Source organism: Tyto alba, unplaced genomic scaffold, assembly GCF_018691265.1.
Source record: "Tyto alba isolate M040663 unplaced genomic scaffold, T.alba_DEE_v4.0 Super-Scaffold_9, whole genome shotgun sequence".
Classification (NCBI taxonomy): Eukaryota; Metazoa; Chordata; class Aves; order Strigiformes; family Tytonidae; genus Tyto; species Tyto alba.
The window spans coordinates 35,083,724-35,110,620 of NW_024881330.1; the positions used below are offsets into that span (position 1 = coordinate 35,083,724).

The following is a 26,897-nucleotide window of genomic DNA, read 5'->3' on the forward strand; positions in this document are numbered from 1 at the left end:
GACACGAACCTAAACAAGACTTTGTGACTAAAGCCTTGGGTAACATAAAATTACTTATTACTAGTTAAAACTGCTCATGTGCCATGATTAACATAGAAACCTGCAATATTAGAGCACTGGCAAGACTGCTATGCAGGTAGCTCAAATCCTTTTCTTACTTATTACTTATCTTGAATTATTGCTACAGCATTAGAGAGTCTGCATACTGTACTTTCTCACATCACATGCCTGCTATGACTTTCTGAATTGTTGGCTTACAGCTCCTCTAGCATTCCTTGCTGAAGGCCAAAGCCTGTATTTCATCAAGATCCTGAATTTCACAATGTTTGCTAAAAAGAAATTATGCCTTAAGGTTGAGAAAATTTACTGTTGAGACGTGCAGCATCCCTGTGGAACCTCAAGAGTACCTCTTGCTGCTGTTTCTAGTGGCTGCAAGAAGAAACAGTAGCGTCTGTGAAAAGAATGAGGAGGGTGATCTGGCTGAGGTCCTGCCCGTAGTAAGTGTGAAACAAACCTTTGTAACTGTACTTTGCTATTTTATCTTAATGTAAGCAGGCCTCCAAAACAGAAAGCAGAGATTACCTTAATACTTCCTGAACATTTCAGCCTTCAAGAATATACCTCCTCCTTTGTAGCCCAGAATTATATCTCAGAGAGGTTTATTTTATTATGACCAGTTTGGACAGATGCTTTTCCTTGTAAGGTTCTTGTAAAATAAAACCCTTAACCAAGGACAAAGGCACAGAAAACATCTGAATGGAAGAGAATTCACTTTTAAAAGATTTCACTTTTAAAAGAATGCCGTGATACGTTAGTTCGAGTCACCAGCTTCAAACCAGTTTGACGGTGAAAAGCACAGGTTTTCGGAGCCTGCACAACTCTTCTCCATGCAATCTGAATGAAGAGAGACAGTGCAGTACCATCATCCATCGGTTGCAATCTCTCACGAGCAGGACATTTACAGGGACCAACAGACACCTCGACAGTTACCCCATCAGAGCATACCTTTGCTTGCTATCCCCGCAGGCAGAGGCAGCGGAGAGCCGAGGCGAAACGCGGCTCACGAGCTGCGCTCTCAGTGTTGGTACAGACTCGCTGCGGAGCCCCGCTCTGGCCATTCCTTTCTGAGCTTTCCCTTTACTGCTGGTTTAGAAGTCACTTCTCAATACAAGGTAGGTGGCACAAGATAATCAAGAGATGTTAAAATCTAATATACTGTTACTTTCCATCTATTTTCTACCTCCTGCAAAATAAAAGGTGCTATTATGCCAATATACACTAGTTCAAAACAATCTTCCACCTAGATCTTAGGCTTAATTCTTTAAATAAAAAAAAAAAAAGCACCATCTTTACTACTTATATATATAAAATGACATGGAATATCACATTTTAACTGCAAAAAAAAAAGAAAAGGAATAATTCTGTAAAATTAGCAATACTAATACATACGTATTTTTTTGTCATAACTTACTGGCAGAGATGACAGGTCTGACCAAAATCTCAGAGTGAAGCAAATCAAATTAGAATGGGTTATATGGCAGGAAGTAAAATAAAAAGCTCAGTCTGACTAGAGATACAACCCTTTTAAAATACAAAACACTTGACTTTATTAGCCTCTATCATGCTAAACATGTTGCCAGTTATTTAATATCCCTGTGTACATAATTGACCTTTCTTAATTCACTTCAAGCATTTTCACATTTTAGAAATTAGGTCATCTATTGCATGTGGATAAAAGGCCAGGCTTTACATTTAGGTCATCATTACCCGAACAAGTGAGATTACATGAATGTTTTATACCTATTACTATTCTGTTTCGTGTTTTAGGACAGCAACACCGCTGGGCACTCTGAGACTAAAATAAGTCATTATTCTGAAAAGCTAGACTAGGTCCTTATGCAGGGAAAAGTCAAGAAGAGTCGATTCCTGTAATCCAAATTAGCCTTGTTCGATCCTGCACAGTGTTCTCCACCGGTCTTTTAACATGACACTCGTTCGGTTGTTGAAGTCACCATGGACCAAAATTTTAGCCCAGTTACCTACTCCAAACTCCCTTACTCCTGATTTCAGTTCCAAGTCTTCTTTGTAAGTCCATCGCTAGGGGAAGAACAGAGAAAAATACTGGTTATATGAACAGAGAAAGGTATTAAAAGTAACAGCTAAGCTTATAGCAAATAGAAAAGCAAGTTTTTATACAGCTCTCTAGACAGAGTACAGCTGTCTGAAGGCCAGGAGGGTTATTCTGACTTCTTTTGAGCACCATAACTTGACAGTAAATACAATAACAAAGGTTACCAAGTCAAGTGTTACAACACAGTAGCAGACATCACCTGGAACAAGGACCACACGCTTCAACATTCACAAGTTACAGGAGAAAAAGAAAAGAAAAAAGGCATTGGGCAAAGCTTTGCTTTGTTCAAATCACGCTTTGCAAAATTGTACTTTATCAGCCAAGACAAACCTTGACTGATCCTAGTATGCATCACAAATGAGAAAGCATTTGTGACACATCAGCCTAGGGACTGAGAATCAAGACACCATTTACCAACAACAAAGGAATTTCAGTGCGCTTAGAAAAAAACAGATCCTAATATTTAAAATGCTGATAGAAGCAAAATGATACATATTGCATTTGAACGTGGTATCAGCAACATCATCAGGTAAGAGCTATGCATTTGGTTTTAGCCACTTGTTGAGCCCACTACTTAAGTTTCACTGTCATGATCTACAAGCTTTTTAATGATTAGGGGATGACTTTCTCTCATAAAAACAGAGAAAAATACTTGCAGTTACACATCCGTAAGCATTTGCAGCTAATGGTCTTGTTGGTCAGAAGGATTTAATTGACAAAGGAATGAACTATTTGTGAAGGGATGTACTATCTAGATCTTCCTTGTCTGATGAATTTCATTTGCTGCTGTTATGTACCATATGCTGATTATCTGACACAGTTCTGGTGAAAAAGGGGTTGTAGAGGTTGTAAGAAGTCTGTGGCTGCCCCACCTGGGCAGAGTTCACATCAGCAGAGGCTGTCACCATGCTGCTCCCTGTCCTCTCCTATAGCCACAGCAATAAATCGCTTCTGCTCTGACCTGATCTAAATTGCAATTCAGATTATTTCCATGAAAGCATCTGGTGCTGTGAATGTTTCACTCGAGTGGACTGTGGGCTGCTCCCTGCCACTGCTTGGAAAGGCACAGGACCTTCTGAAATCCCTGCTGGGGCTTCAGCCAAGGGTCATCTGTAGGCTCCTGCGGCATGCAGGGGCTGCTGAATCCCAGCTTTTAATACAGGCCAGCCCAGCACCCCGTTGCCAGCTAAAAGAAAGGTAATTGTAGTTCTGATCTGGTCAAGGTAAGTCTGGTAAAGCTACTTCTGGTATCCGGTAAAATTTAGGAGAGGTTGGTCAGGAAAGTCTGGGTTGGTTTCAGCTATTAACATGGTATGAAGGTGGAATGAACAAGCTGGCTTCAGGACAGGGCTGAAGCCACACACAGCCACCCAGGTAGGGACTGGCTTTAACTTGGCTGCAAGGGCAAGGAGTGGAGGTTTGGTCCTGGATTGCCAGTTATCCCTTCCCTGTCTCCAGCTCCAGTATGAGCTCCCTTGGAACCTGACATTAACAGTCTCAGACAGCACAGTGGGCGCTCAGGATAGATGTTGTGACCAGAAGCAGCTCTTGGGTGGCTTGTAGCTTTTCCTTTGAGCATCTAGTTATTGTCAGGGTGGACAGTCAGCCCAGGAGCAGTGACTGCAAGCTGACTAGGCCCCCTCTGCCCTTCCTTCACCTCCCTGAATGAGTAAAAATTTCACCTTGTACCTGAAAGGGAAACATCTTGCAAGTGTACACTGGAGTACAACCAGAACATAGAGTACGCATGGGATGAGTGTGTGAGTGCTTATGTTTGGTGCATCCAGCTGCACCAGCTGGCAGGCAAAGGACCTGTGAAGCAAGGGCCAGGATACAGACAGGGGGCCTGTGCTCACATTTGGTCATCTGCAAGCATTCATGTGCCCGTGAACCTAGAGAGGCATGTGTGTGCTCTCACCAGTGAAGTTACACCTCTTGGGCAAGGACCCTGGGTGCTGGGCTGGGCTCCAGCAGCCAGGCACAAGGCCCCTCAGCTGGGGCTGCTGGAAGAAGCAGCCGCTCCTTACATCCCTTAACAGTTGTATAGCTGAGTTGTCAGTATTCCCGAGATCAAATGTATATAATAGTTATGGGACTGGGGACTAATCCTTTGTTAATGTGCCTGCAATGATAAATTGGTAACCAAACCTACAGAGCATTACTCCCAGCGGGGACCTGCGCTAATAAATCCTCAGGTTAATTGGAACAAATAGACTGGGGGCGAAAAGATGTTTATAGAGCATTAGAAAAGCAATAGGAGATATAAATGGCTGAAACTGAAGGCCTAGAACGTGTAGTTTGGTGGATGACAGAGAGAGGTTTACCAGAGTATGTACAAGACCTTCTCCTATAAGTAAACAGATCACTTCCAACTATCAAATGGATAAACGATGATGGCTATAAAGCAGGAGAACACCCAGAAGAATCAGGCTATGGCTGATCTTTACAACTGGAACTTCAAAAACTGTGAAGAATTGGGTAAAAAGGAAAATGCAGTTGCCAGGCAATAGCCCCAACTTATAGAAATTTAAACCTGATAAAGTCAACTAGTAGAACTGAGTAGTACAGAGGAAATCTGTGAATTACAGGGAAACAAACTTCACTTAACTCTGCAAATAATGTACCCAGAGGAAATGTAAATTGCACAGCTGCTGTCATTAAACAAATGCATACCATCCTGCTTGTGCGCAAAGGGTGGCTGAGCAAGACAATCCAGGGCCAGCCAGTATGATTGTCAGTGGCACAAAAGGTCCATGGATGAACAGATAAATCCTTCATCCATCGAGATAAAAAGCATTATTTTGTAACTTTCTCCTCTCCTAATGATCTGGAACCCTTTCTGGGGATCCTTAAAAGATTTTGCCCTTAAAAGCAACAACAATTCAGGCACTAGGTATGGGCCAGGTGACAATTATGAGTGCCATTCTGCATGGTTCCCCCCTTTCCTTGAATTTAAGCTGCTAAAAGTGGCATCAGCACTCAGAGGTGAAAGGATGTTTCTGGGCTGGGGGAGAAGGAGTTTAGATAACATTCAGCCTGTTCAGAGTTGTATTCTATTTTTTCCTACAACCAACAAAAACTTGGTATCTACACAAAGTAGAAGCTGAGGTACACAAAGACCAACCTTCACATCTGAAAGTTGCACTTATTCCAGCTCAGTGTAACTATCAGTGCCTCTTCAAGAAGCTATGATCCCTGATAAACCTCAATAAGCAGTAGAAGAATTAGGAGTGGTAGTAGGTTTAACTGTGTTTCTAAACACTTAGAAACTTAAAACTCCCCTAAAATAGTCTACCTTTCATCAAAAATACTTAATTTTTCCAATACTTCCTGTTCCACAGAGCTTTTGCAACATTAGCAGTGAATGGTGGAGGGTTTTTTTTTTTCTTTTTACTATTATTAAAAGGCCAGAGATTCCATTGGAACCATCTAGAGTTTGTCTCATTTCAGAGCATGCCAGAAAACTTTCCTAAATAAAATCTTTATTCAAGTAACACAGTTATGCTTGACCTACAGCACCAGATAATTCAAATACTTTCAGCAACAGAGACAATCACAACCCTTGTTACTTGTTCTAATGATTAATTACACTTTCTGTTAAAAGGGTTGGTTTTTGCTTGTTTTGCTTTTAAATTGCTTATATTGAGCTTGCTTTTTAAAAAAAATTTCTTCAGTATAACGTATAAAAGAAGACACTGCCTTACAGGTAAACCAGAGACTGACTCATTTTCTTTTCACTGAGGAGCTGTATAGAGCAGTAACTTGCACTGCCTGCCCACCAACAAACTGCCTGTGCCTTCTGGGATGGCAAGTCTGTAGACTCCACCATTGCACTGTCACAAGCTACCAAGACTGGTTGAGAGACTGGACATAATGCAGCACTAAGCTTGAGCTAACATAATGACAGCACCTAGTCCAGAGCAATGTGACATTTAGCTAGCTCCGAACGCTTGAAGAACAAGCTTGAGTTTGCCAGATACTGTGTAGATGTACCCTCACCTGCCTAAAGATCTTGTTATTCCTTAGTCAGTTCTGCTCTAGTAACCTGTCATCTTTTGATTGTGTGTTCCAGGACTCTGCTCTGATTTTTTTCCTCCAAGTTTAAATATATGGAATTCTTTTTTTTTTTTTTTTTTTTTTTTTACACACAAGTCTGAATTATGAAAACCCAGATTTTCAGACACATTCATTAATTTAATCAAACTGTCAGTCAGATTATAGACAACTCGCAGGACTCGTCATATACATACAGGATATAAAATTGAGTACAAACAGTTCTCTAAATTCTGCGACACTTGCATCCCCTAATTTAGCAATGAAAAAATAAAGTACACTTTCTTTTAATAGCACTTCAGATTGTTGTATGCAGCTAACTGAAAACACAGCAATGAAAGGCTGAAAATGGGCACTGAACCATTGCAATGAAGTGCCATTTAAAAAACAAGAGCAAACAATGCCAACATTGAAAGAGGGACTACATGGAAGAGGAAGTTCTAGAAGTCAACAGCTCTGACATTCACTGCATTCCTTCATGCATGAAGACAATTTTATAACCCAGATTATTAAGCAGAGGAGCAGATTTATTGTTTAAAAGGCCAATTATCATTTCTTTCTATACAATATTTATGAGAGGGTCTCACTGTCAGGGAATATGGCATAAATATCACACAGACAGCAAATGCATACTTTGTGTTTAAAATGTTTAAAGAAACAGTTCTGAATCTTAATTTCTTTCAAGTTTATATAAAATTTTCAATGAGTTCTTTGCTACTATCAGATGTAGTTTTCTATAAATTTAGTCTTTACCCTTCAATTAAGGTTGAACTATAATCACAGAATTACACATATGACACCTGTTATTTCCTAGTGAGATGTGTGCACAAGACCTAAACCTGGATACAGTGCTTGTAGCTCACTCTGTAACAGAACACCTCAACATAAAATTAGTGAATATAAGGCTGTCGTTAGCTCTGTGTCAGCTGTGGTCCAATTAGTTTAAATATTGATGTTGAAAACAAAATTCATGGAAGTATGCATACTTACCAACAACTGGCTGACAAGGTACCTATCCAAGTATAAGTCAGAGTAAAGTAATTTATTATGTTTTTGAAGGTAAAAAGCAAATCTAGTAAGTGCTGCTTTTTTTTTTTTTTTTTAGGACACTGGATGTATTTGTGGCTTTTAAGGAGTCTCAGTGATTTAACTATTCCTGAGATTTGTGAGAAAGTGAAAAAACATTTATCTGTAGCAGGGGGCTTAACCTCCAAGGATAGATGAGCTCTCATTAGGATCCAAATCAATTCAAGGACAGCCTGTAACTGAAGATCTAACCAGTACTTCAACTTCAGTAAAAATGCTTAGCAAGATAGGAATAAGTACAACTCTCCTCAAGGACAGTCTGAAAAAACTTAAGCAGGTTTGTCCTTCCCTGTTATATGAAAAATGAAGCAGCTCCCATCAAAATGGACATATGCTGATAACTTATATTGTTGTCTAAACAGAAAGCTTCTGTGTTGCTTCCTAAGAGATATTCTCAAGAGGAATTCAAAGAGAATATATTTATTTAATATTAATTTAATTCAGAGGTGTTTATCATTTTATAACAACTGAATAAAATTGGCTATGTACAAAAATCAGTTTCTAACTGTTTACCTCAACGTCAAATTTACTTCAAATTGCCTTCTATTAAGGCACAGACTTCTGTGCTTCCCACCAATAAGAAATTCTGGCATTAGTGAACACAGTAGAAATAATTTAAAGGAACTCAACGAAGTAGGCTTACCCTCGAAGAGAATGTAAAGGACTATTTGAAATGTAGCATTATAAAAAGACCCTATTATTTGGTTTATAAAAACTAGAACAGTTTCCCAAGTAAATGTATGTTTTCACCTTATATGAACAAAGTACTGAATTATAAAATTGCTAGATTTTTAACCTTTTAAGTGGGAAAACAAAAGGTCTTTGATGTTTGCCCCAAATTCTCATGGGCAAATGACATCCTGAGTTCTTTAATCCAAACAGTGGAAAGAATTTTTTATTTTCTTCATGTTTTTAAAAGACTCAGACTAAGCTTTAGGAACAGTGTATTTCAAGAAATTAAAGGCTCATAAGCATTAGCAACAATATTTGAGTCTGCATAAAAAAAGTCCTTTTCTATTTCAAATACAAGAATTAGAACTTAAAGTTTCAGGAGTTATAGCACAACTTGAGTAAGGGAGAATCTTAAACCCAGGCATTTTGGAGACAGTCAAACGAAGTTGGGAAAAAATTTTATGCAGTGCTGATTAAGTTTATCTCTATTTAGATTAGAGAATGGGTACTAACCCGTTTTCTTCGGCCACAAGCCAAAGCAACACCATGGTTTTCCACATTCTGAAAGCTGTTCAGACCTAGAAGACAGTTAATATACATCCAAACCAATGAGGAATCAAAGTGAAGGCAGCAGTTTTACATTCTACCATTTATGAGACAAGAATGTACACTATTTTGATATGCCTTGAAGGACTAGGAAAATTTCAGTGTCTGTTTATATATGACTACACATGAATGTCACCTTAGTCTAAGGACTCAGAAAATAGTCTGTTCAAAAAAGTCACTATACTTGCTTAGCCAACAGAGCTCAAAGATCTATTTTAAACAGTTAGGTAGAAATTGTAACATAATAATGAAACATTGTTATTTCATTTTGTAAAAGCATTTTTACTATACATATTGCTCTCATTTAACATAGAGAGAATGGAAACTAATCAGCAATCAGAGCTATGATACTTTGTATATAGGTTCCATCCTTTCCACAGAACACCTGTCAGGTTCTAACTGCAGCAAGTATCCCAGGGGCCTTAAGTGTTTGTCCTTTCAAGTACAACATGGCCACATGCAGAAACTACAGTGTCATCTCTCTGTGGTAAGAGAGTGCTAATGGTTTTCAGAATTTACTTATAAATATTATATAATCCATGCTGTAGTTTTTAAAAAGTAATACCAGGAAGATGCATGAACATTCTAACTTTGTGCATTTTACACTACAATTTGTTTTTCCAATCATCCAATCTCTTCAGTTCCTTCACTCCAAAGTTATCTAGGTCAGAAGTCAGAAAGACACAAGTTTCAGTACTCCTCTAACAGCTTTATTTTGTACTGAATACTGTAAATCCCAGTAAAGCAAGTAAGAAAACAAAAACCCAAGTGAACCCCAAAACAGTGAATGAATTCACAAAGTGAGTTGCCCTGAAACCTTAAACCATTTTATAGCTTCCTAAATGTTGGCAAACACTAAATCTGCATTCGTGCAGAAACACACACAACAATTGGGAGGTTTTTTCTACCACAATAATTTTTATATTGATCTGATCACATCGGATAGCAGTTATCAAACCACCAACCCATTTATTGTGGGGAGATGAGGGAGAAAGCGTTTGATATGACTGTTTTGAAAGTGTAAAAATAAGCTAATACTTACTCTGAAGAACACTGCTCACTCTGTATTTCTGTCCTGAATGAGGCCTGCAAGGAACACAGAAGTGAAGTAAAAATACACAGAACTTCATGAAATATCTACAACTAAGAACAAGAACAACAAAATAATGTTGACCTTAACGTGAGGTTTTTTTTATGTCTCCAGGTGACTGATTTGTAGTAATCTGTTGCTTTTTCATTGATATTTAAAAAAAGCCAAAAAATTAATTTCCAAGGTGGCATTAATTTGCCATTTATATGATTCATTAGAGGACACTACTCTTAGTTCTACAAGTTCCAAGTTACTGTCTGTCCTGGGTTTGAATGAGTGGTGGGGTTTTCTGGTAGCAGGGGAGGGGGCTATAGGGGTGGCCCCCTATGAGAAGCTTCTTGAAGCTCCCCCAGCTCCAAGTCAGCTCCACCTCTGCATCAAAACTGAGCCAATCAGCTGTGCCTCTGTAGTGAGGAGAAGTTGCAGCAGCTGTGTGAACACCAAGGTCAGTGGAGGAACAGAGGAAGAAAGGAGGGGGGAGGTGTGCCAGAGCAGAGACCCCCCTGTATCCTGTGGTGAGACAGCAGGGTGACCGCCCCTGCCACCCATGAAGATCTATGGTAGAGCAGACACGGATTTATGGTGTTCTGCCTGGATGATCAAGGTTCTGTGCCTGAAGAAGGCCAGGATCTTGTGGGAAAAGGTAGCCCCGCTGCTGTAATTCAGCGCTGGGAGGATTGCAGCATGCGGGGGAGTCCCACGCCGGAGCAGCTCGGGAAGGGCTGCAGCCGTGGGAGGGAATCCAGGTTGGAGAAAGTTGGTGACCCATGACAGAGCAGTGTAAGGAAATGCTGCGGCCTGTGGGAGGGACTCACATCGGAGAAAATTTGTGGAGGACTGTCTCCTGTGAGAGAGGGACCACGATGGAGCAGGGGGAATAAGTTCCAGAAGCTCCCCCCACCAAAGATGGAAGAAGAGGCAGCACTGACTGCACCCCCCATTCCCTGCCCCTGCGCCGCTGGGGGGAGGAGGTAGAGATATCGGGAGCAGAGCTGAGCCCAGGAAGAAGGGAGGGGTGGGGGGAAGGTGTTCTCAAGATGTGGCAATGCTTCTCACTGTCCTTCTCTGTTAAGTGTTGTTAGTGTCTGTAATAAATGTATGTTCTCTTTTTTCTTCCCCTAATGAGTCTGCCTTTTGCTCATGACCATGATGGGTGATCTGCCCCTCCCAGACCTATCTCAAACCCCAAACCTGGCTCATCCGTCCCTTCTCATTGCCGGAAGAGAAGTGGGAGAGAGTGGCTTCATGGTGTTTTGTTGCTGACCAGGCTCAAACCACAACACTGTCCAAGCATGTCCCTCAACAGTATAATGCTTAATACAAACCTTTGTTTTGTTTCTGAATTCCTTTTGTCATTTTCTTTGTCATTCACAGTTTTGTTTTGCAATGCTGTTGTTCCCAATCCATTAGACTCTACTTGTTTTGTGGCTGCCTGTAAGAAATGGAATTGATACTTCAAAATTAAAGTCAACCAGCATACCTAGATAGATTACATTAAGATTAATATGTGTACTCTAATAGAATAGTGCTTATTTCACACCTCTGAAGGGTCTATCACCATTAAGATCAGTAGTTTCAAAACAACTGTAGTGTGTTAAATTGAAATCCATCAAGATCTTTATCATCTAGTAACTCAGAGATTTTAGTGAAGCCACAAGTGAATGAATACTTGTATAATAAGTGAACACTGAGATATGTGATATACATTGCAGAAATTAATTATCAAAGCACTCCAAAGCCTGTTCTTTAAACTAGAAACTGAAAACTGACAGGCCTCAAGTTCCTCTAGTTCTGTAGCACACGGCAGAACCAAATATACCTATAACACTTCTATATACAACTGATCACACTTGAGGCCGGTAACATAACCTTTCTTGTATTAGTGAAAGAATTTTGTAACCTCCTGCCTAAACCTCTAGCCACAAACTAAGATGATTTCTCCTCCATTCCCAAGAGGAGGAAGGAATAGTTCACTGCTCGTTACAGTGTCCAGATGATTGTAAGATTAGTACTTTTCCCTAGATTCCTTCCACTTGCTATAACACCACCTTCAAAAAAAAAAAAAAAAAAAAAAATCACTTAGCCCACATGAGGTCATTCTTGCCACTTTGCTATTAACTTTCTCTAACATCTTAAGGTATACTTACTACCCAAACAATAAAAAACATCCTGGTTGTACACTAAGCAGAGCCAACCATCTTCCATCCAACACTGCCTATGCATGTCAAAAAGTGACCTGTTTTGCAACACTCAAATATCAAAATGACTTAAGTTGACAGATTCACTACAGGCCCAATATTAATTTTCTCTGCTTAGCCAGTTACTCCCACTTTTCATCTATTTCTTCTTCCAGGGCTTGCTTTTGCCTCCAGTTAATTTTCCATCATCCATCCAATTTTCAGTCCTCTTGAAATCTTAACCCGTCCTTCACAGTAGCTTGGAAAATCTTTCAACATTTATAAGAGTCAGATAATATAAAAGTATTATTTTACTCATTCATCCATGAAAATACTAGATGGTATTCTGTGATCAGAATACCTCCAATTACAGAAAAAAAAAAAATGTTTCAGTGTCATAAATTTCATAGCTACAACATCTTTCAGCTGTAAGTTTTAAAAATACTGGCTCTTTTGCAGTGGTTGATGGTAGCAAAACACTCGGGAAATTAAGGACATATTTCCATACAGATAAAGGAATAGAAAAGATTTAGTTAAAAATTTAAGTTAACAGTAGCTTTCAAATTGTACTAGTCCCTAAAAATAGTTCTTTTGAAAGAAATTGAAGAAAAATTATGAAGTACTGAGATCAATGCTTTCTTGGTATAGATCCTTGTAATACAGTATCTGCAGACTGTTCATAGGGTAGATAACCTATAAGAGTTTCTTGAAGCCCAAGAGCTTCATCAACAGTAGGAGCTGCAATCTTGTAGATTCTAAGCTTAACAATGACCTAGGAAAAGCAGCCTACAAAACAGGCTAGCAATGTAGACAACCTTATGGTAGATGAAGAGCTGGACATGAGCCAGCCACATGTGCTTGCAGCCCAGAAAGTCAATCATATCCTGGGCTGCATCAAGACAAGTGTGGCTAGCAGGTTGAGGAAGGTGATTCTCCCTCTCTACTCTGAGACCCCACCTCAAGTACCCTGTTCAGCTCTGGGAACCCCAGAGTAAGAAATACATGGACCTGCTTAAGCAGATCCAGGGGAGGCCATGAAGACAATCAGAGGGATGGAACACCTCCCTTATAAGAACAGGCTGAGAGTTTGGGTTGTTTAGTCTGGAGAAGAAAAGGCTCTGGGGATACCTTCTTGTGGTCTTCCAGTACTTGAAGGAGGCCCTATAAGAAACATAGGAACAAACTTTTTAGCAGGGCCTGTTGCAACAGGACAAGGGATAATGGTTTTAAACTAAAAGAGAATAGATTTAGACAAGATATAAGGAAGAAATTTTTTACGATGAGGGTGGTGAGACACTGGAACAGGATGCTTAGAGAGGTGGTAGATGCTCCATCCCCAGAAACATTCAAGGCCAGGCTGGATGGGACTGAGTAACCTGATCTAGCTGAAAACGTCCCTGCTTATGGCAAGGAGGGTCAGACTAGATGGCCTTTAAAGGTGCCTTCCAACCCAAGCTGTTAGAGGATTCTATGGTTATACTTCTACATATAACACCAGAAGAAAGAGAAGAGATCAACAGTTAAAGATGGAGTGTTTTTCTGTAGAAAACTCAGTGTATACTGCTGGGAAACAGTTACATGAATTGCACAGCAGAAGTGGGAACTCTTCACAAAGTGATCTCCTCCATATCCCAGAATAACTCAGTCCAAAGTAAAGATTTCAGAAATAAATTTGTAACATTTGTGCAGATAGTAGGACAGATGTGTAGGCAGTGGGGCTACAACACAGAGGGCCTAGGTGTGTTAGTAGGGCATTCCAGACCTTCTCCAATACCTCCAAACGTCCATCTCCTCTTAGACTCAAAGAAACAGCCTTGAAAAATAAACTTGAAAACTGACAGCTGAGTGGAACCATTAAAAGGTATTCCTTGTATTATATTTTGAATGCATTTAATATATTCTCTAGTCTTTCTGGTAAGAAAATGAAAACCCCAGAGGAACTTTAAGTTTGTTTATTTAAAATTTGCTTCTTATTACCTTTAGATGTTTGTGCTTTTGTAATCGAACAATTCAATATTCTTTTAGAGGAAGTAAACATAAGAGAAATTCTTTACAATCCTCCTGAAGATGGAATGTTGTTCTTGCCAATTTTAAATCACTTTTGAGCAAGATGGTTTGCAAGGAGCTTTTTTATTTACAGGAAAAAAGCAATGATAGTTTTCTGTCTCCTAACTCCTCTGATATTCCTAAAGCTTTTAGCCAAATTATCAGGTCTTGATATTTTAGTTTTAGTATGAGAAGTCATACAGACTTAAACAACATTAAATATATAGTTACATTATCTTTTAAGGAGACTCAGATCTGAACTTCTCTTAAACATAAACTAATGACAGAGCTTGTTTTATTTATGCTTTTTTCTAACTATTTTTCTAATCAAAACACTTGTGGAAAAAACATTCACAAGATATTTTAGAGGAGTCTTACTCCTACTAACTTTCTCCTAAACATATACTTAACTTCTGTTTTTATTTAATAATACAATCCAAAGGAAGACAGATTAAACCTCCTTTTCATCTAATATAGTAACTGAATATTGTCTAAACAAGTCCCTTGAAAGTATAAACTGTTTAATTTTATCAGGTTCTCTTTTGAAATAAGATTTGAAAATAGTTTTGACATACCTGTATTAAGAAGTTAGTTTCATTTTCTTGCAGGAAAAGCTCAATGTAAGACTTTATTTTAATTATCAAATGATCGTAACTGAAGCTTTGGAGAAGGGGAACATATGGATCCTTGCTTTTAACTACAGTTGCCAGCTTCACCCTTAAAGGCTAAGAAAAGCACAGCTTTAAACAACACAAAAATATATCCTGTAGTAAACTTGACATATATGCTAAACAGGACATACAAAGCTAAACATAATAAACCAGTTTTCTGAATAAGCCTACACAACTATTATGCTACAGTTTGAAGGGTTCTAAAGTTAACTAGGCATAATACCAGGAGTTTACTTTATGTGGTCAGTAAATGGTTTCCAGAGATGCTCATTTTCATTCACTTTATAAGTAAGACTGAAAGCAAGGTTGCCAATGGAGTAAAAACACTCAGAGACACCACTTATTACTGGGTTCTCTTCTCATTTGCTGCCTCAAAGAGACTTTAATTTAAAGGGGTTTATAGTGTTCAGGAAAAGGACTGTTTAATACACTAGCATTAAGGGCACACTGATACTGATAACTGCAACTTCACATTGTCTACCAAACACTGTGAATCTTACAGACACCAGCATAACCAAGAATTATCCTCTGTGTACAGGTTGCATTCTTATTTATGAATTTGAATACTACCACCACATCCTACAATTTCTGAACATCTGAATCCTCTGAATGAAGAGCTTATCTGAAGAATATTATACACCTGCTAGTATTTACATAGAACACATGTTCTAATATACCAGAAGATAGAGGCAGCATTATTTGCCATCTTTTTTCTCCTGAAGTCCTTTTGCATTTTTCTCTACTTCCAGCAAATTCAGATGTGCACACTAGCTATTCTTTTAAAAGAGATATGCACTCAAGCTTGCATCTTTCTGAATGATGCGGTCCACATCAAACTAGGAGGTGGCCTTACCCACATATGTTATCTTTTCCAGATAGAGACATAATATTCACTCTATACTATAGATGCTTTCTAGACTAATATAGATGCTTATTAGCTATGCTAATAAGCTTTCTTTCCCTGTGATGCTTCAGTATGTAGAACACGAATCACCAGAGACAACAAATAGAGTTTACTGCAGTGTTTCAGAAAAAGTCAGCAGACTGATTATTTGGGACTTATATCTCTACCAGCATGTTCATACTGTCTTTATGCTGAGAATAGATTTTGGGAGTTTGATATTGCTCTAGTGACACCTCATTCCCCATATGAGATGGGAAAAGGGATGAAGTTTGGACTGATGCTGCCTACAGTGAAGAACTGCTGCTAGAAGCATTTTACTCCCCCCAAATCACATATTTCTATCAATCCCCCAGACAAATTTCCTTTTGTATTTATAAGTGCCATGGGTGTGTGACTATATAGGTAGTAATTAGAACAAAGCAGTGCAGGTAGCAATTTGCTAACTTTGGAAACTATTCTTCTCTGAAAATGAGAACACTTGATGCAAGTTAAGCAGGTTACTACCTTATCTGATTCAGAATCTGTGAACAGCCTTTCAAGAACTTCTGTAGCCTCCTTGAAATATCCATGTTCCATATGGACTGCTACAATCTACAACAAATATAATTACAAGATATGTTTGTAATACATTTCACCTGAGATTCAGAAAAAACAGAACTCACTTTTACAGTTTTGCAAGACTTCCAAAATCTAGAGGATTATATTTTTAAGGGTTAACAACAATCATTTAGTTATAACAGTCAGTTCTGAAGCAATATTGAACTTCATGGATAAAGGCCTAAAACCTCTCCATCAGGCATTTAAAAGGATCCTCACTGATGCAAAATATCCCATGCTTACCTACCAAATATTGCTTTCATCTTTCCTCAAAAGACTTTCAGTCCCAATAGCTGTCAACATATTTTTTACACGTTTCTTTGAAGTCTAAAGTTTTCTAATACAGAGAATTATTTTTAAGCAAAAAAAAAAAAAGCTATTCATAATATATTTTAAAGCTCACGATACTAATGTTTTGAAATTTCTCAACTGATATATATTTTTTTTCCCAGATTAGCAGCTTTTGAAACAATTTTGAACTGGGACAAACAAGAACCAATTTAGATAGGAAAAGGCCCCTGTGCAGATCTTTTCACTCTGTACTGGATAATACAACATACTTCAAAAATTCAGTTCAGCCTGCTAAATAGCCCAAGTTTCTGTAAATGAAGCCCTGTTTTAGCTGAATGAATAGGTAGCATCCTGAAGTATTTTGAGTAAGTTACACAGACTTGAATTTGAATCAAGCGACGAATATCTTCATGAAGCTTTTCCAGTTTAACTTCTTCCCCTTCAAGTAAAGTCCAGAAAGACAAGGCAGATTCCAAAGGTGAAATTCTTTGATCATTTTCAAAATGGCATTCTTAGGAGAAGAAAAAAGAAAAAAGGTATTTAAAAAGCTTAAAGGATAAAGCTAACTATATTACATTATGTACAGTACATATTACTTTATTGTATGTAAATAATTTAAATTCCTTTGTCTCTAATTTTTAGCCTCTCTTCCTGTGTGTTTGAGGCCTGAAGTAACTGCCTTCTTTTCAGAGACTGGTTCTTCCTACCCTTGCTAATAACATTACTGTTGCATTTTCAAGGGAGATTATACGCCTGCTAATTGTTGTTCACTTAAAATGTCACTTGCAATAGTGCTGAGTTTAGCATCATGTATTTGGGCTGGCATTAATAATACTCTTACATTAAGCCTGGCATCAGATATCAAAACATTTGGTACTGATACTATTAATTTTGTAATATAACCACTATCATAAGTTTTTTTTCCTGAGTCTATATTTCCAACTCTTAACTTTGTTATATTTGAAGGGGTTAAAATGAGAGGAAAAAAAATCAAACAGCTTAACACAGAAATGTCACTGCAAAAGCAGAAGCAACCTCCCATGTGATTGTACCACTGTGCCAACACCAAGGTTTGTGCAAACTCCCAGCAAGCAGGATCAGTGACCAGTTCTGGCAGAAGTGTTAGCTCAGCCAAATCACCATCCCCTCACCACTCTAGAAACAGTTTTGCAGTCTGGTCATTGCAGATCTGCACAAGTGAGTGTGCCAACATAACAGATGCAGTAGGAGCTGGCAGGTATGCAAGACTGCTTTTTTCTTCCTTGGCACTGCCAGTTTAGCTCAAGATGTTCACTGAACTACAGCCTCACTTATCCCTTCATTTTATATGACATCATAGCAGAATCTCTCTCAGTATCATCTTATTTCTTACAGTAAGTATTTTTCAGACAGAAGGTAAGCAATTTAAGTAATACTGAAATAAAAAATTTGATACCTGCTACAATAAAAGACAAACACTGAAAATTTAAGTAGTATTAGATGTCTATATACACATTTCAAAAATACTTCCATGTTTCTCTATTGTTTCAATCAAGTAATATGACATAATGCTAAAATAAACTTAATATGAAATAAAACCAAAGTGTTTAGCTCAGAGCTGGCATCTGAAAATCTACTCTGTTTTAAGGCTCAGATTAACTATTTTAATAGTTGGAAAAGAATTAGGAAAGCTACCATAGAATATATTAGCTTCCCACGTACATTGTGCAACTATATCTGATGCAATACCTACTAACCACATAGGTCATCCTCTACACTGATAAAAACACACATTGAAGTCATATTCCCAAATGTTATATATAATAATACAGTTTCAAAGCATTATCAGAAGAGTTTCATAATTTGTAGATGAACTATTTTAAAAATTAGAATTTGATTCCCAAGTTAAACTAAAGCAAGAATGTTTTTTTACCTGACAAGCAACATAAGAAATTTCATTTTATAAAAACAAGCCTCTGTGGCACTGCTAGGCTAGAATATACTTTTTTCTTCCATGCTCGTGCTGGCAAGGCTATTTTTGAAGTCCTTAAATTCCAATGAGTTTCATCAAGCAGTGAAGAAAACTTGCAGCAAAAAAGTTATGTCTTCCAGAAACCTGAGCAAGGAAGAGAAATTAGCTTGGCTAAACTAAGCTATGAATTCAGCCAAACAAGAGACATGGTAGTGAACAAGAGTCCCAAGGACCTGATGCCAGCTGAAAGTCTTACATCCTTCTGTAAGAAACAAGTGCAGTCATCCTTTTCATCAATATTTTTATTCCTACTGACTGTCCTATTTTAACCTCTAGAGTTAGATGTGCAGAAAGAAATGCACATTCTGTGCTTTAAACTCGCAAATATTTCTCACTAAGAGCTAGCCAATCTTTTCCAGTATATTTCGTCGGTGCTATTCTGACAAAAAAAAAAAGACCTAAAATCTAAGCAGCATATAGTCATTCAAACTCAGAGCAGCTAAATCAGTCAGTACAGCATAACACTGGTCCTGCATACAGCTCAGTCACATCTAGAATATACAGTTCAAAAATGCAGAGTTCAATCATTTTATTTATACACAGAAAAGGCTATGTGAAATCATCTAATACACCTCTGTGCAAGTTCACACAAATCTATTTAAACAAGTGAGAAAAAAAAAAATCAGAGTATTTACCAAGGCTTTTTCCTTTTGCAATTCTTATCAAAAGCTGACAAAGATACACTATCTTTTTCTGATGCGTAGGTATATTGGAGAAGCCATTAATGAGAGCTGGAAAAGAAAAGTTTAGTCAGTCTTGCTCCAGCACTGCCACAGTGTGGCTAGAAATACACTAGACACTAGACTTTAATAATCAACCGAATTTCTAATTCATTAGGGAATTGATGAAGCTCATTTAGTTAATATGCTTCCATGTTAAAAGAACTTGGATCATATTTAAGAATTTTATCAGGAAAACCTACCTCTCTCACAGTTCATAACAGTAACCCAGAAGTAGTAAAATGTATCACAGGCCTATATTCATCAATTTAAGAGACCACAATATCTTAAATGAAGTTTTGTTTTGCTCAGTAGTTTACTATGAAAGACAACTATCTGCTCCAGAGGACCATTTCTGTGGAATGCCCACAAAACAAGAGCCACATGCAGACTGGTAAACATACACATGTTCCTGTAGCAACCAGCAGACCAAAAGCAGCAAAAGCTACAAGGAGAGCTAGGTCAGAAATATAAATGCAGAAGGGAAAAAATATCCTTGCAAGGTTGGAAGGTCACAAGGATTATTATATATTTTAGAATGGGAGCTATCACGAGGTTATTTCCATCATGCTGGTTATGGTGAGCTTCATATTTTAATGTGCTGGATATAGTAATTAATCTTCATAGCATAATACAGAATAATTCAAAATGCAAAGTGAAGAATATGCCAAGTGACTTGTCTAAACTGAACACCCTAGTTCAGGTGCATGGGACCCCCAAGTTTTGCAATGATACACCTAGAGCACATAACACATTGCTTTACTTGGAAGTACTCAGCCTACTTGCTTATTAGTATATGATCATCTCCTATGAGCCATGGATAGGCATGAAATTACAGAGTAATTAAATAGCCCTGAATGATTACCTAAGCAAACATCAAGAAGGATATTGTCATTTGGGCTTGGAAGAACACACAACTGCTTCAGTGAGGACAGGTGATACAAGAGCTTTTAATTCCTATAGCCAAAATAGGAAGTAAAAAGAAAACCATTGCTAAGGTGCCACTCATTATAATCACAAATTCATGCATCTTGTTGTCTATGGAAGATGCAGAGTTCAAACTCAGAAAGTTCAGTGATAGAGATAAGCACCATCATCACGCCCTGAAGATGGAGCCAGAGCTTGGAAATTTTGGAAGTAGGCAGAATAGTGCAACTGAAGGGTTCCAGAGAACAAAAGGAGTCATCTTTGCAAGTAGCTTGAGACCTTTTAGCTTGCTTTGTTCTTTTAAGGTGCACCTTCATTAGTGCTTTAATTTAGAGCAGGGGTGCATTTTTAAAGCAAACTTGCTGTGCTTGGTTTGAATACACAAATTGAATTCCTTTAAATCTGTTTCAAAGAAAGAGAAACCTTGAAATGTTTACGGTGTGGACACCAGGTCCTTAACAGCAATTACAAGCAATGCAGACAAATAGAAAGAGACATAGCCTCAGTAATCTTTCCTAGACAGTTCTCCCTCCCTGCCCCCAAGGCAGTTTATCTATTAATTTGTTAATACTGTCCTCAATTATAAATTGCTTTCCTCCCTATGGCCACTCAAAAGTATTTCTCATCTTAGCCTTTCATTAGAAACTCTAGAAATACAGTTCATTGCCACGTAGATACCTACACAAACTAGTCCAGGTACATAGACCATAATATCTTGTCAAGGCAGGAGAAGGTAGGCAAGGTATGTAACCTTGTCATGATGTCTTTAAATTCTTAATCCCAGGTAACCTAGCTATTTCTATTTGGCAGTGTACCAAGCTATACAGAAATATTTTTAATCTCTTGACAAAATAGCTCACCTTGTTCCCTTAGCCTTCCTACCTTTCTGCACTTGCTTCAGTTTGAATTGACATTCTTGTTGACAATCATTATTCCAGTAGGGTCTCACTTTGACACATTCAAGAGTAATATTTCTGTACTTCTATAAAAAAGTCACACCTACTTTTCTAAAGCAATCTTATTACTGTGCTTAGCTTTTTCCATAGACTTTTACACTTCTGACTTTGTAACATTACAGCACCAATACACCCAACTCTTTCCTCTGTTGCTTAAGAGAACAGGAATGAATTCCAAATTGATCTCCTGTGTTTACAGTGTCTTTCCCACCTACACCTTCATGAAATTTCAGCACAATTCTCCCACTGAGCCAGTCCTGAGGCCAAATACAGAGAAGCATCATTAATAATTTAATCCAGCAGCCCCCCATTCAGTGTACTTTATTATGTTACCTTTAGATTTTTTTACCTCTTACAATTTATCATATCAATCTCCTTTGTAATCATTCTACATGCCATTGGATGCCCTTTTTTGCAAGGATTAAAACAAGTCATACTATCACATTTACTTAAATCAAGAACACACAGACACACACAAAAAATAATCCCCCAAAGCTCTAACCTGATATCTTCAGGAAAATTATTCCAACAGAAAAAAAAAAATCATAAATCCATCAAATTTATCTGAGACATATACAGTTTCTTGCAGCTGTTAACTACTCTTACTCTTAAGTGTTTCTCATTTTAAATATGTTCTTCCATTCACCAGACTTCACTACACCTTGGCACGCTATAGTTCCTTGAAATACATCTAGTCTTCTATCATAACCCTGAATATAAACTCAAAGAACTCAGAATATTTAAGCAATTCCACTCTGTTTTTTACCACATTTGCATCTCTTCACTAAATCTTCTTCAACTTTTCAGTAATGTTGAACTCTCAGCCTCATAAGTAATCAAGCTTCAAAGAATCAAAACGACAGATTAACACCAAGGATCATTTGAAATTCCTCAACCCCTAACCCCTCAGTAACCCCTGTTTTATTGGAACAGTTCAATTTGCTTTACTCCCTGCTCTCATTCAACCAAAGCATTTAAATTCCCCGAAGCTATGATTACCTTACAGTTCCCCCCCAGACCTGCCATCGCACGCTAAACTCAACCATCAGTGGATTAAACAAGGAAATAAAAATTCAGCCTGCATTGTTTTACTTCCACCACACGCAAGTGTTGCCTGATACCGTTAAATCAGCTCAGCAGACTACCCTGAAGCCCAGGAACCCCCTGAAGTCCTCAAAAGAGCTGAAAACCTCCCTCGCGCCAGTGACCGGGATCATCAGAAGGCTCCGTGTACAAAGACGTACAAAACGTGCTGCGGCTGCACAAAGCGTGCTTTCACAAACAAGAAATAAGCGCAGAAGCACGGTTAGAGCTTTAGCACGCTCTCCGGTGTATTTTAGAAAGCCGCCCCTCACGCTTTGCAGGGACAAGCCGCCCCCAGAGGGCCCGCACCCTCAGCGCCCCGACCGCGGCCCCTCACCCTGCGCCACGTCCCCCCAACGCCGGAACTCGGCCGCAGAGCCCTCTCCGAAATGGCGGCACAGGCAGCAGCAGGCGAACTCCAGCATCCAGCCCGCAGCCACGGCTTCCACCTCGGCCGTCGGGGGAGAACGCCCGCCGCTCCCGCCCGCCGCTCCCGGACTGAGGGCCCCGGCCGCCCCGGCCATTTCCAACCCGCGCGCCAACGGCCGCTGGGCCCTGCTCCGCCAACGGCTCGCCGGGCCCGCCCCCAGCCCCGCCCCTTGCCGTGCAGCAGCCATTCAGCGCGCCCGCCCCTCCCGGACTGGCAGCTGTCACCGCCGCCGGTGGGCGGGGCCGCGCCCCTCAGTCTTCGGAGGGAGAGGGGAGGCGGAGCCTGGGGCGCCGGTGACGACACGCGTGGCGTCACACACACACACACACACACACCCCGGAAGGCCGGGCAGGGGTGGGGTCGGTGGCCGCGTGCTGTGAGTGGGTCCGGGGGCAGTGGGTTCCACGCCAGAGCGTGTCCGGCACTGCAGGAGCCCCTCCGCTGGTCATCCCCTTTACCTCGAACTGAATAAACGACGTCACGCGGCCCACGTCACGGTGTAGGCGGCTCACGGCACCCTGTCCCCGCCCCAGACAGCGACGTTTTGGAAGGTCTGGGCCGTCCCCCGGCTGGCCAGTGGTGATGGGGGAGCTGCTCTGCTGCGGCCTGCGGCGGTGGGAACGCAGATGCCGTTTGGTGTCAGAGGCTGAAAAGTTAAAGGAATGTCCTGCCTGGAGCGGATTGCGGCGGCTAAAGGGCGAAACACTGGTGTTTTGTGCATGTGCGGTCCGGGGGGGCTTCACGTAAGCGTGGCTTCGTGTGGGCGGTGGAGAGGGAAGGCTGCTGGAGGAAGGAGGGAGGAGATGTCAGCGTCGCAGAGCTTGGAAGCGGAAAAGTGGAAGCCTCGACTTGTTGAAGCCCGGGATGGAACATAAAGAGCGACCGAATTAGTTGGAGTATGGAGTGCATCTATCAGAGAGGCCAATCCTTGTATATGTTAACATGTAAAACCTAATGGGGAAGAAGGTGGTTTACAAAGACGTGAATTTAAGCCAAATGCTGAAGGGCAGGACAGTTTTCCTGGCTGAGGCTTGATGGAGGGTGGAATAGTCTTGGTAGATCTGGTGAAAGGCTTTAATTTGAGCTTTACTTTACCCCTGGGATGAACCGTGTGACATCAGAGATCAGAATAAATGAACTGGTAGGCCTTTGCTGCCTTTGACTCCAGTGGTCACATTAAAGGCACCTGCAGCAGCCTTGCTGTGGCATAAATAAATTGAGGTTAAACAGAGAAGAGGATACATAATTGAAGATAAAAAAAGGTCATTTATTTGGACATAAGATTTAAATCTGTACTTTGAAAGAGACAATGTTTGGCAGCAGTTGTAAGCTTATGTTGTAATAAGCTTATAAGTGTGTGTTTGCACATGTATCTACAATAACAGCTTCAAGGACGTGAATTCTTTGGACTGGGCAAAATTGCTGTTATTTGCCATATTGCTTGATAGTACTTCAGGATAACAGTAAGCGTGAAACTGTGACAAGCTTTATCAGGCCACTGACTGTCTCAGGAATCAAAATTCTCCACGTTACTATTAAGTGATGACATGAATCAGTTAGAAATAAAAAATTAGATCATTATGCATTAATCTTCAATTGAGCATGTGTTCTGGGAATTTTGTAGTAGAAACTGGCAGCAAGATCTATCAAAGTTCAAAATTACCGTGATCAAACAACAGCAGGAAAAAACATCCAAACTGATTTTTTTTTTTTTTTTGCATTGATCCTGTTCAGGTCTTCTTTGCCTCCTGAGTATTCTGACTGCGGTGGTTCAAATGGAGAGAGACGTGCTAGTTTCTTGAAAATATACTTTGGGAAGCCACAGTAGTCGCTTTGATCTGTTAAACCTCAGCAAATACTGCAAAACCAGTGCAGTGTCTCTACACTACATTCTGTGACAAACACTTGAGTGTTGTCTGACTTTAGTTATCATCTGTATTTATGGGTGAATTTTTGTATTTAAATTATCTCTGCGCCTAAGACCTGGAAGGTCCGGGATACTTGTGTGCCTTAGAGCAGTACATTTCTGCCTGTGAGCAGCATCAGAGGACAGTGTTTTAAAGCACTGTCTTTTCAATCGGAAATCAATGCGTGAAGATGCTTCTAATGCAAGTAACTTTTCATCTAGGAAAGCACAAATTTAATTTAATTTTCATACTCCTTCTTGCAGCCTGTGCCCTTCTGTTATTTTAAAGTACTCTGTGTTATGTGTAATGGCCTGTCTGCACACCCACAAAGGAGCACTGACAGACAGTGATGGGTCAGGGAAAGCCCAGATAGTCCCTTGCCCCGGATGCTCCCAGGCCCATCTCCACAAGCCCAGAGGACACCATGGCAGGCAGGAATCCAAACTGCAGACTCCTGGGGAACAGAGACTGTACCCAGGGCTGTCCCAGGAGAGCTCCAGCCCCCCCTCGCCATGTCCAGATGTGAAATCCATCATCATCAGTCATCTGGAACAGCTTTTCAGATCACCTTTTGGGTGCTGCTGAGGTGTGGGACACATGATGAGATGCAGGGAAAGGGCATTTTGGGGTTGCACAGGACTTATTATGGGAGGAACCAAAGGCAGGAAAAGGGAGGGGTTTAGGTGATACAGAGGAGGGACAGGTATGAAAAAAATTCAGGGACAAGGGGATAAAATAGTTGCATGGAAATAGTTGGCTGTCCAGTATGCTCATCTGTGCTGGATCAGTGCAGTCTGACCTAACTGCTTATTAAATTAATTCCTAACGTCTTCCTGGGTGAGTGCTCTTGTGTGTGTGTGTATGTGCCTAAGCCCAGTGGATCTCACTCCTGCTCAGCCAGAGAGGGGAGCAGGATGAGGCCACCTGTGCTGTCAGTGCTTGTGTGAGTTTTCTGAGTATCTGTGATTTGTGTGGCTGGCTGAGTATATATGTATGTTTAGATGTGTCGTATACATGTGTTCTGTGTGTATGTGCCCGCGGGGAATACATCTTTTGCATGGTTTTAAACTGAGCATTAACATTACATAAATGCATTTTCTGCAATTATTTTCTGGATTTTATAATGAAACAAGGATGGGGAAAGGAAGGATATGGATATAAGACATGGGTAGGCTGAACTTGAACTTTAGTTTAAATGGGCCTGACAGAATTCCCTGCCAGAATGCAGAGGTTCTTGAGCTGGCGCAACATGCTCTTCCAGGTTTAAAAACTGCAACAGTGGTATATTAAGTACTTTTTTTTTTTTTTTTTTTTTTTTTATTTCATGGAAAATATGCTGAGATCCAGTGGCATTTCTGACTACTGCTTGCCTCACTAGTCGGTATTTTGCACTGTTGTCCCAAATGCAGTGTTTTGCAATACATTCTAGCACTAAAGCAGTTTTAGAGTTCTCCCAAAACGTTCTTCATTGTTTTTTCCACAAATAATACAAAAATGCAGCAGTTTCCTTGTTCTGAAGACCTTCCTTTTCGATCCCTGTGTGATTTGGTCTTATATATTTTCATCTTAATCTCAACCAGAATCAAGAATCTTATTAAAAATACTTATCAGCGAAGCTAGCGAGCTGGAAAAAAGAAGTCATACACTGAAAACCCCAAGGTCCCTTCCACTTATTGAAATTTTTGTGGTGTTAGTCCAGTTTATCCCTTTAGCTGTCTTTTCTGCCTGAAAGGCACTCTTTCAAAGTTGCTGAGCTTTTTCAGATGTGTTATACCACAGTTTTTTGTTGCATGACAAAGCTGCTTCTTGGCTCACAAACTGATTTCTCCTGAGTGTTACAGCATAGGTTCTTTTTTTTATCCTACTAGCAGTGCTGAGCCATGAGACCGATTGAACCAGTAGACATTAGAATGAAATCTATTAAAATCCTCACAACCATGGAACATATGTTTAGTTATAATATCTGTTATATATTAGTATATGCAGTTACTTTGGTACAAAGGTGAAAGAGATGGTTTATTACTCTTGATACACATTTAATCAGCCAAAATGCTGTTCTACTGTAATATACCTTATTAAATTAGTTCAATGGTTATAGTCATGCAATATAGAATGATGGAAAAATCAAAGTAACAGAGCCTTGAAAGTTCTGTTAAAAGAATATTACTGAAGTTGTTCATTGTAAATAGTAATAAAGAATCAGAGCATATTTCTGATAGATTACTGTCAAAAATAACAGATCTTGGAAAATCACATCTATCTAGAATTTACGGGCAGTAACTGTCCATTCGGTGAAAGATTTTATTTCTGAGCATGCCAAGATTATGCAAGCATAATTTCATAGAGACATTTCAGAGATTTATGGGTATTGTTCCTGAGCCAATCATACAGAAGCAGTTGGATGTAGTACATTTCTGAGAGGAGAAGAATACAGTGGGTGAGGTTGTTCTGGAGTAGGAAATAGTTGCAGCTCTACAATGGTGCTCTGTCTTTCCTTGATCCTCTGGGCATGCATCTGCTGGGGTTTCAAGTGGTTTAGG

At 39.7% G+C, this 26,897-nt stretch overlaps 1 protein-coding gene across 2 annotated transcripts; it reads right to left on the reverse strand.

Annotated features, from left to right (window-relative positions):
• Positions 1 to 253: 253 nt before the first annotated feature.
• TERF1 (telomeric repeat binding factor 1) lies at positions 254 to 22,575 on the reverse strand. Of its 2 annotated transcripts, XM_042786185.1 has the most exons (10): positions 22,358 to 22,575; positions 18,971 to 19,066; positions 16,705 to 16,835; positions 15,941 to 16,027; positions 14,437 to 14,586; positions 12,944 to 12,976; positions 10,964 to 11,070; positions 9,591 to 9,634; positions 8,456 to 8,520; positions 254 to 2,097 (listed from the first exon to the last, which is right to left on the reverse strand). In XM_042786185.1, the coding sequence occupies exons 1-10, from the start codon at positions 22,542 to 22,544 to the stop codon at positions 1,939 to 1,941; spliced, it is 1,059 nt and encodes a 352-aa protein (XP_042642119.1). In that variant the 5' UTR covers positions 22,545 to 22,575; the 3' UTR covers positions 254 to 1,938. The 2 variants fall into 2 exon arrangements, with proteins under 2 accessions (XP_042642119.1, XP_032863865.2); XM_033007974.2 differs by lacking the exon at positions 12,944 to 12,976.
• Positions 22,576 to 26,897: the final 4,322 nt, after the last annotated feature.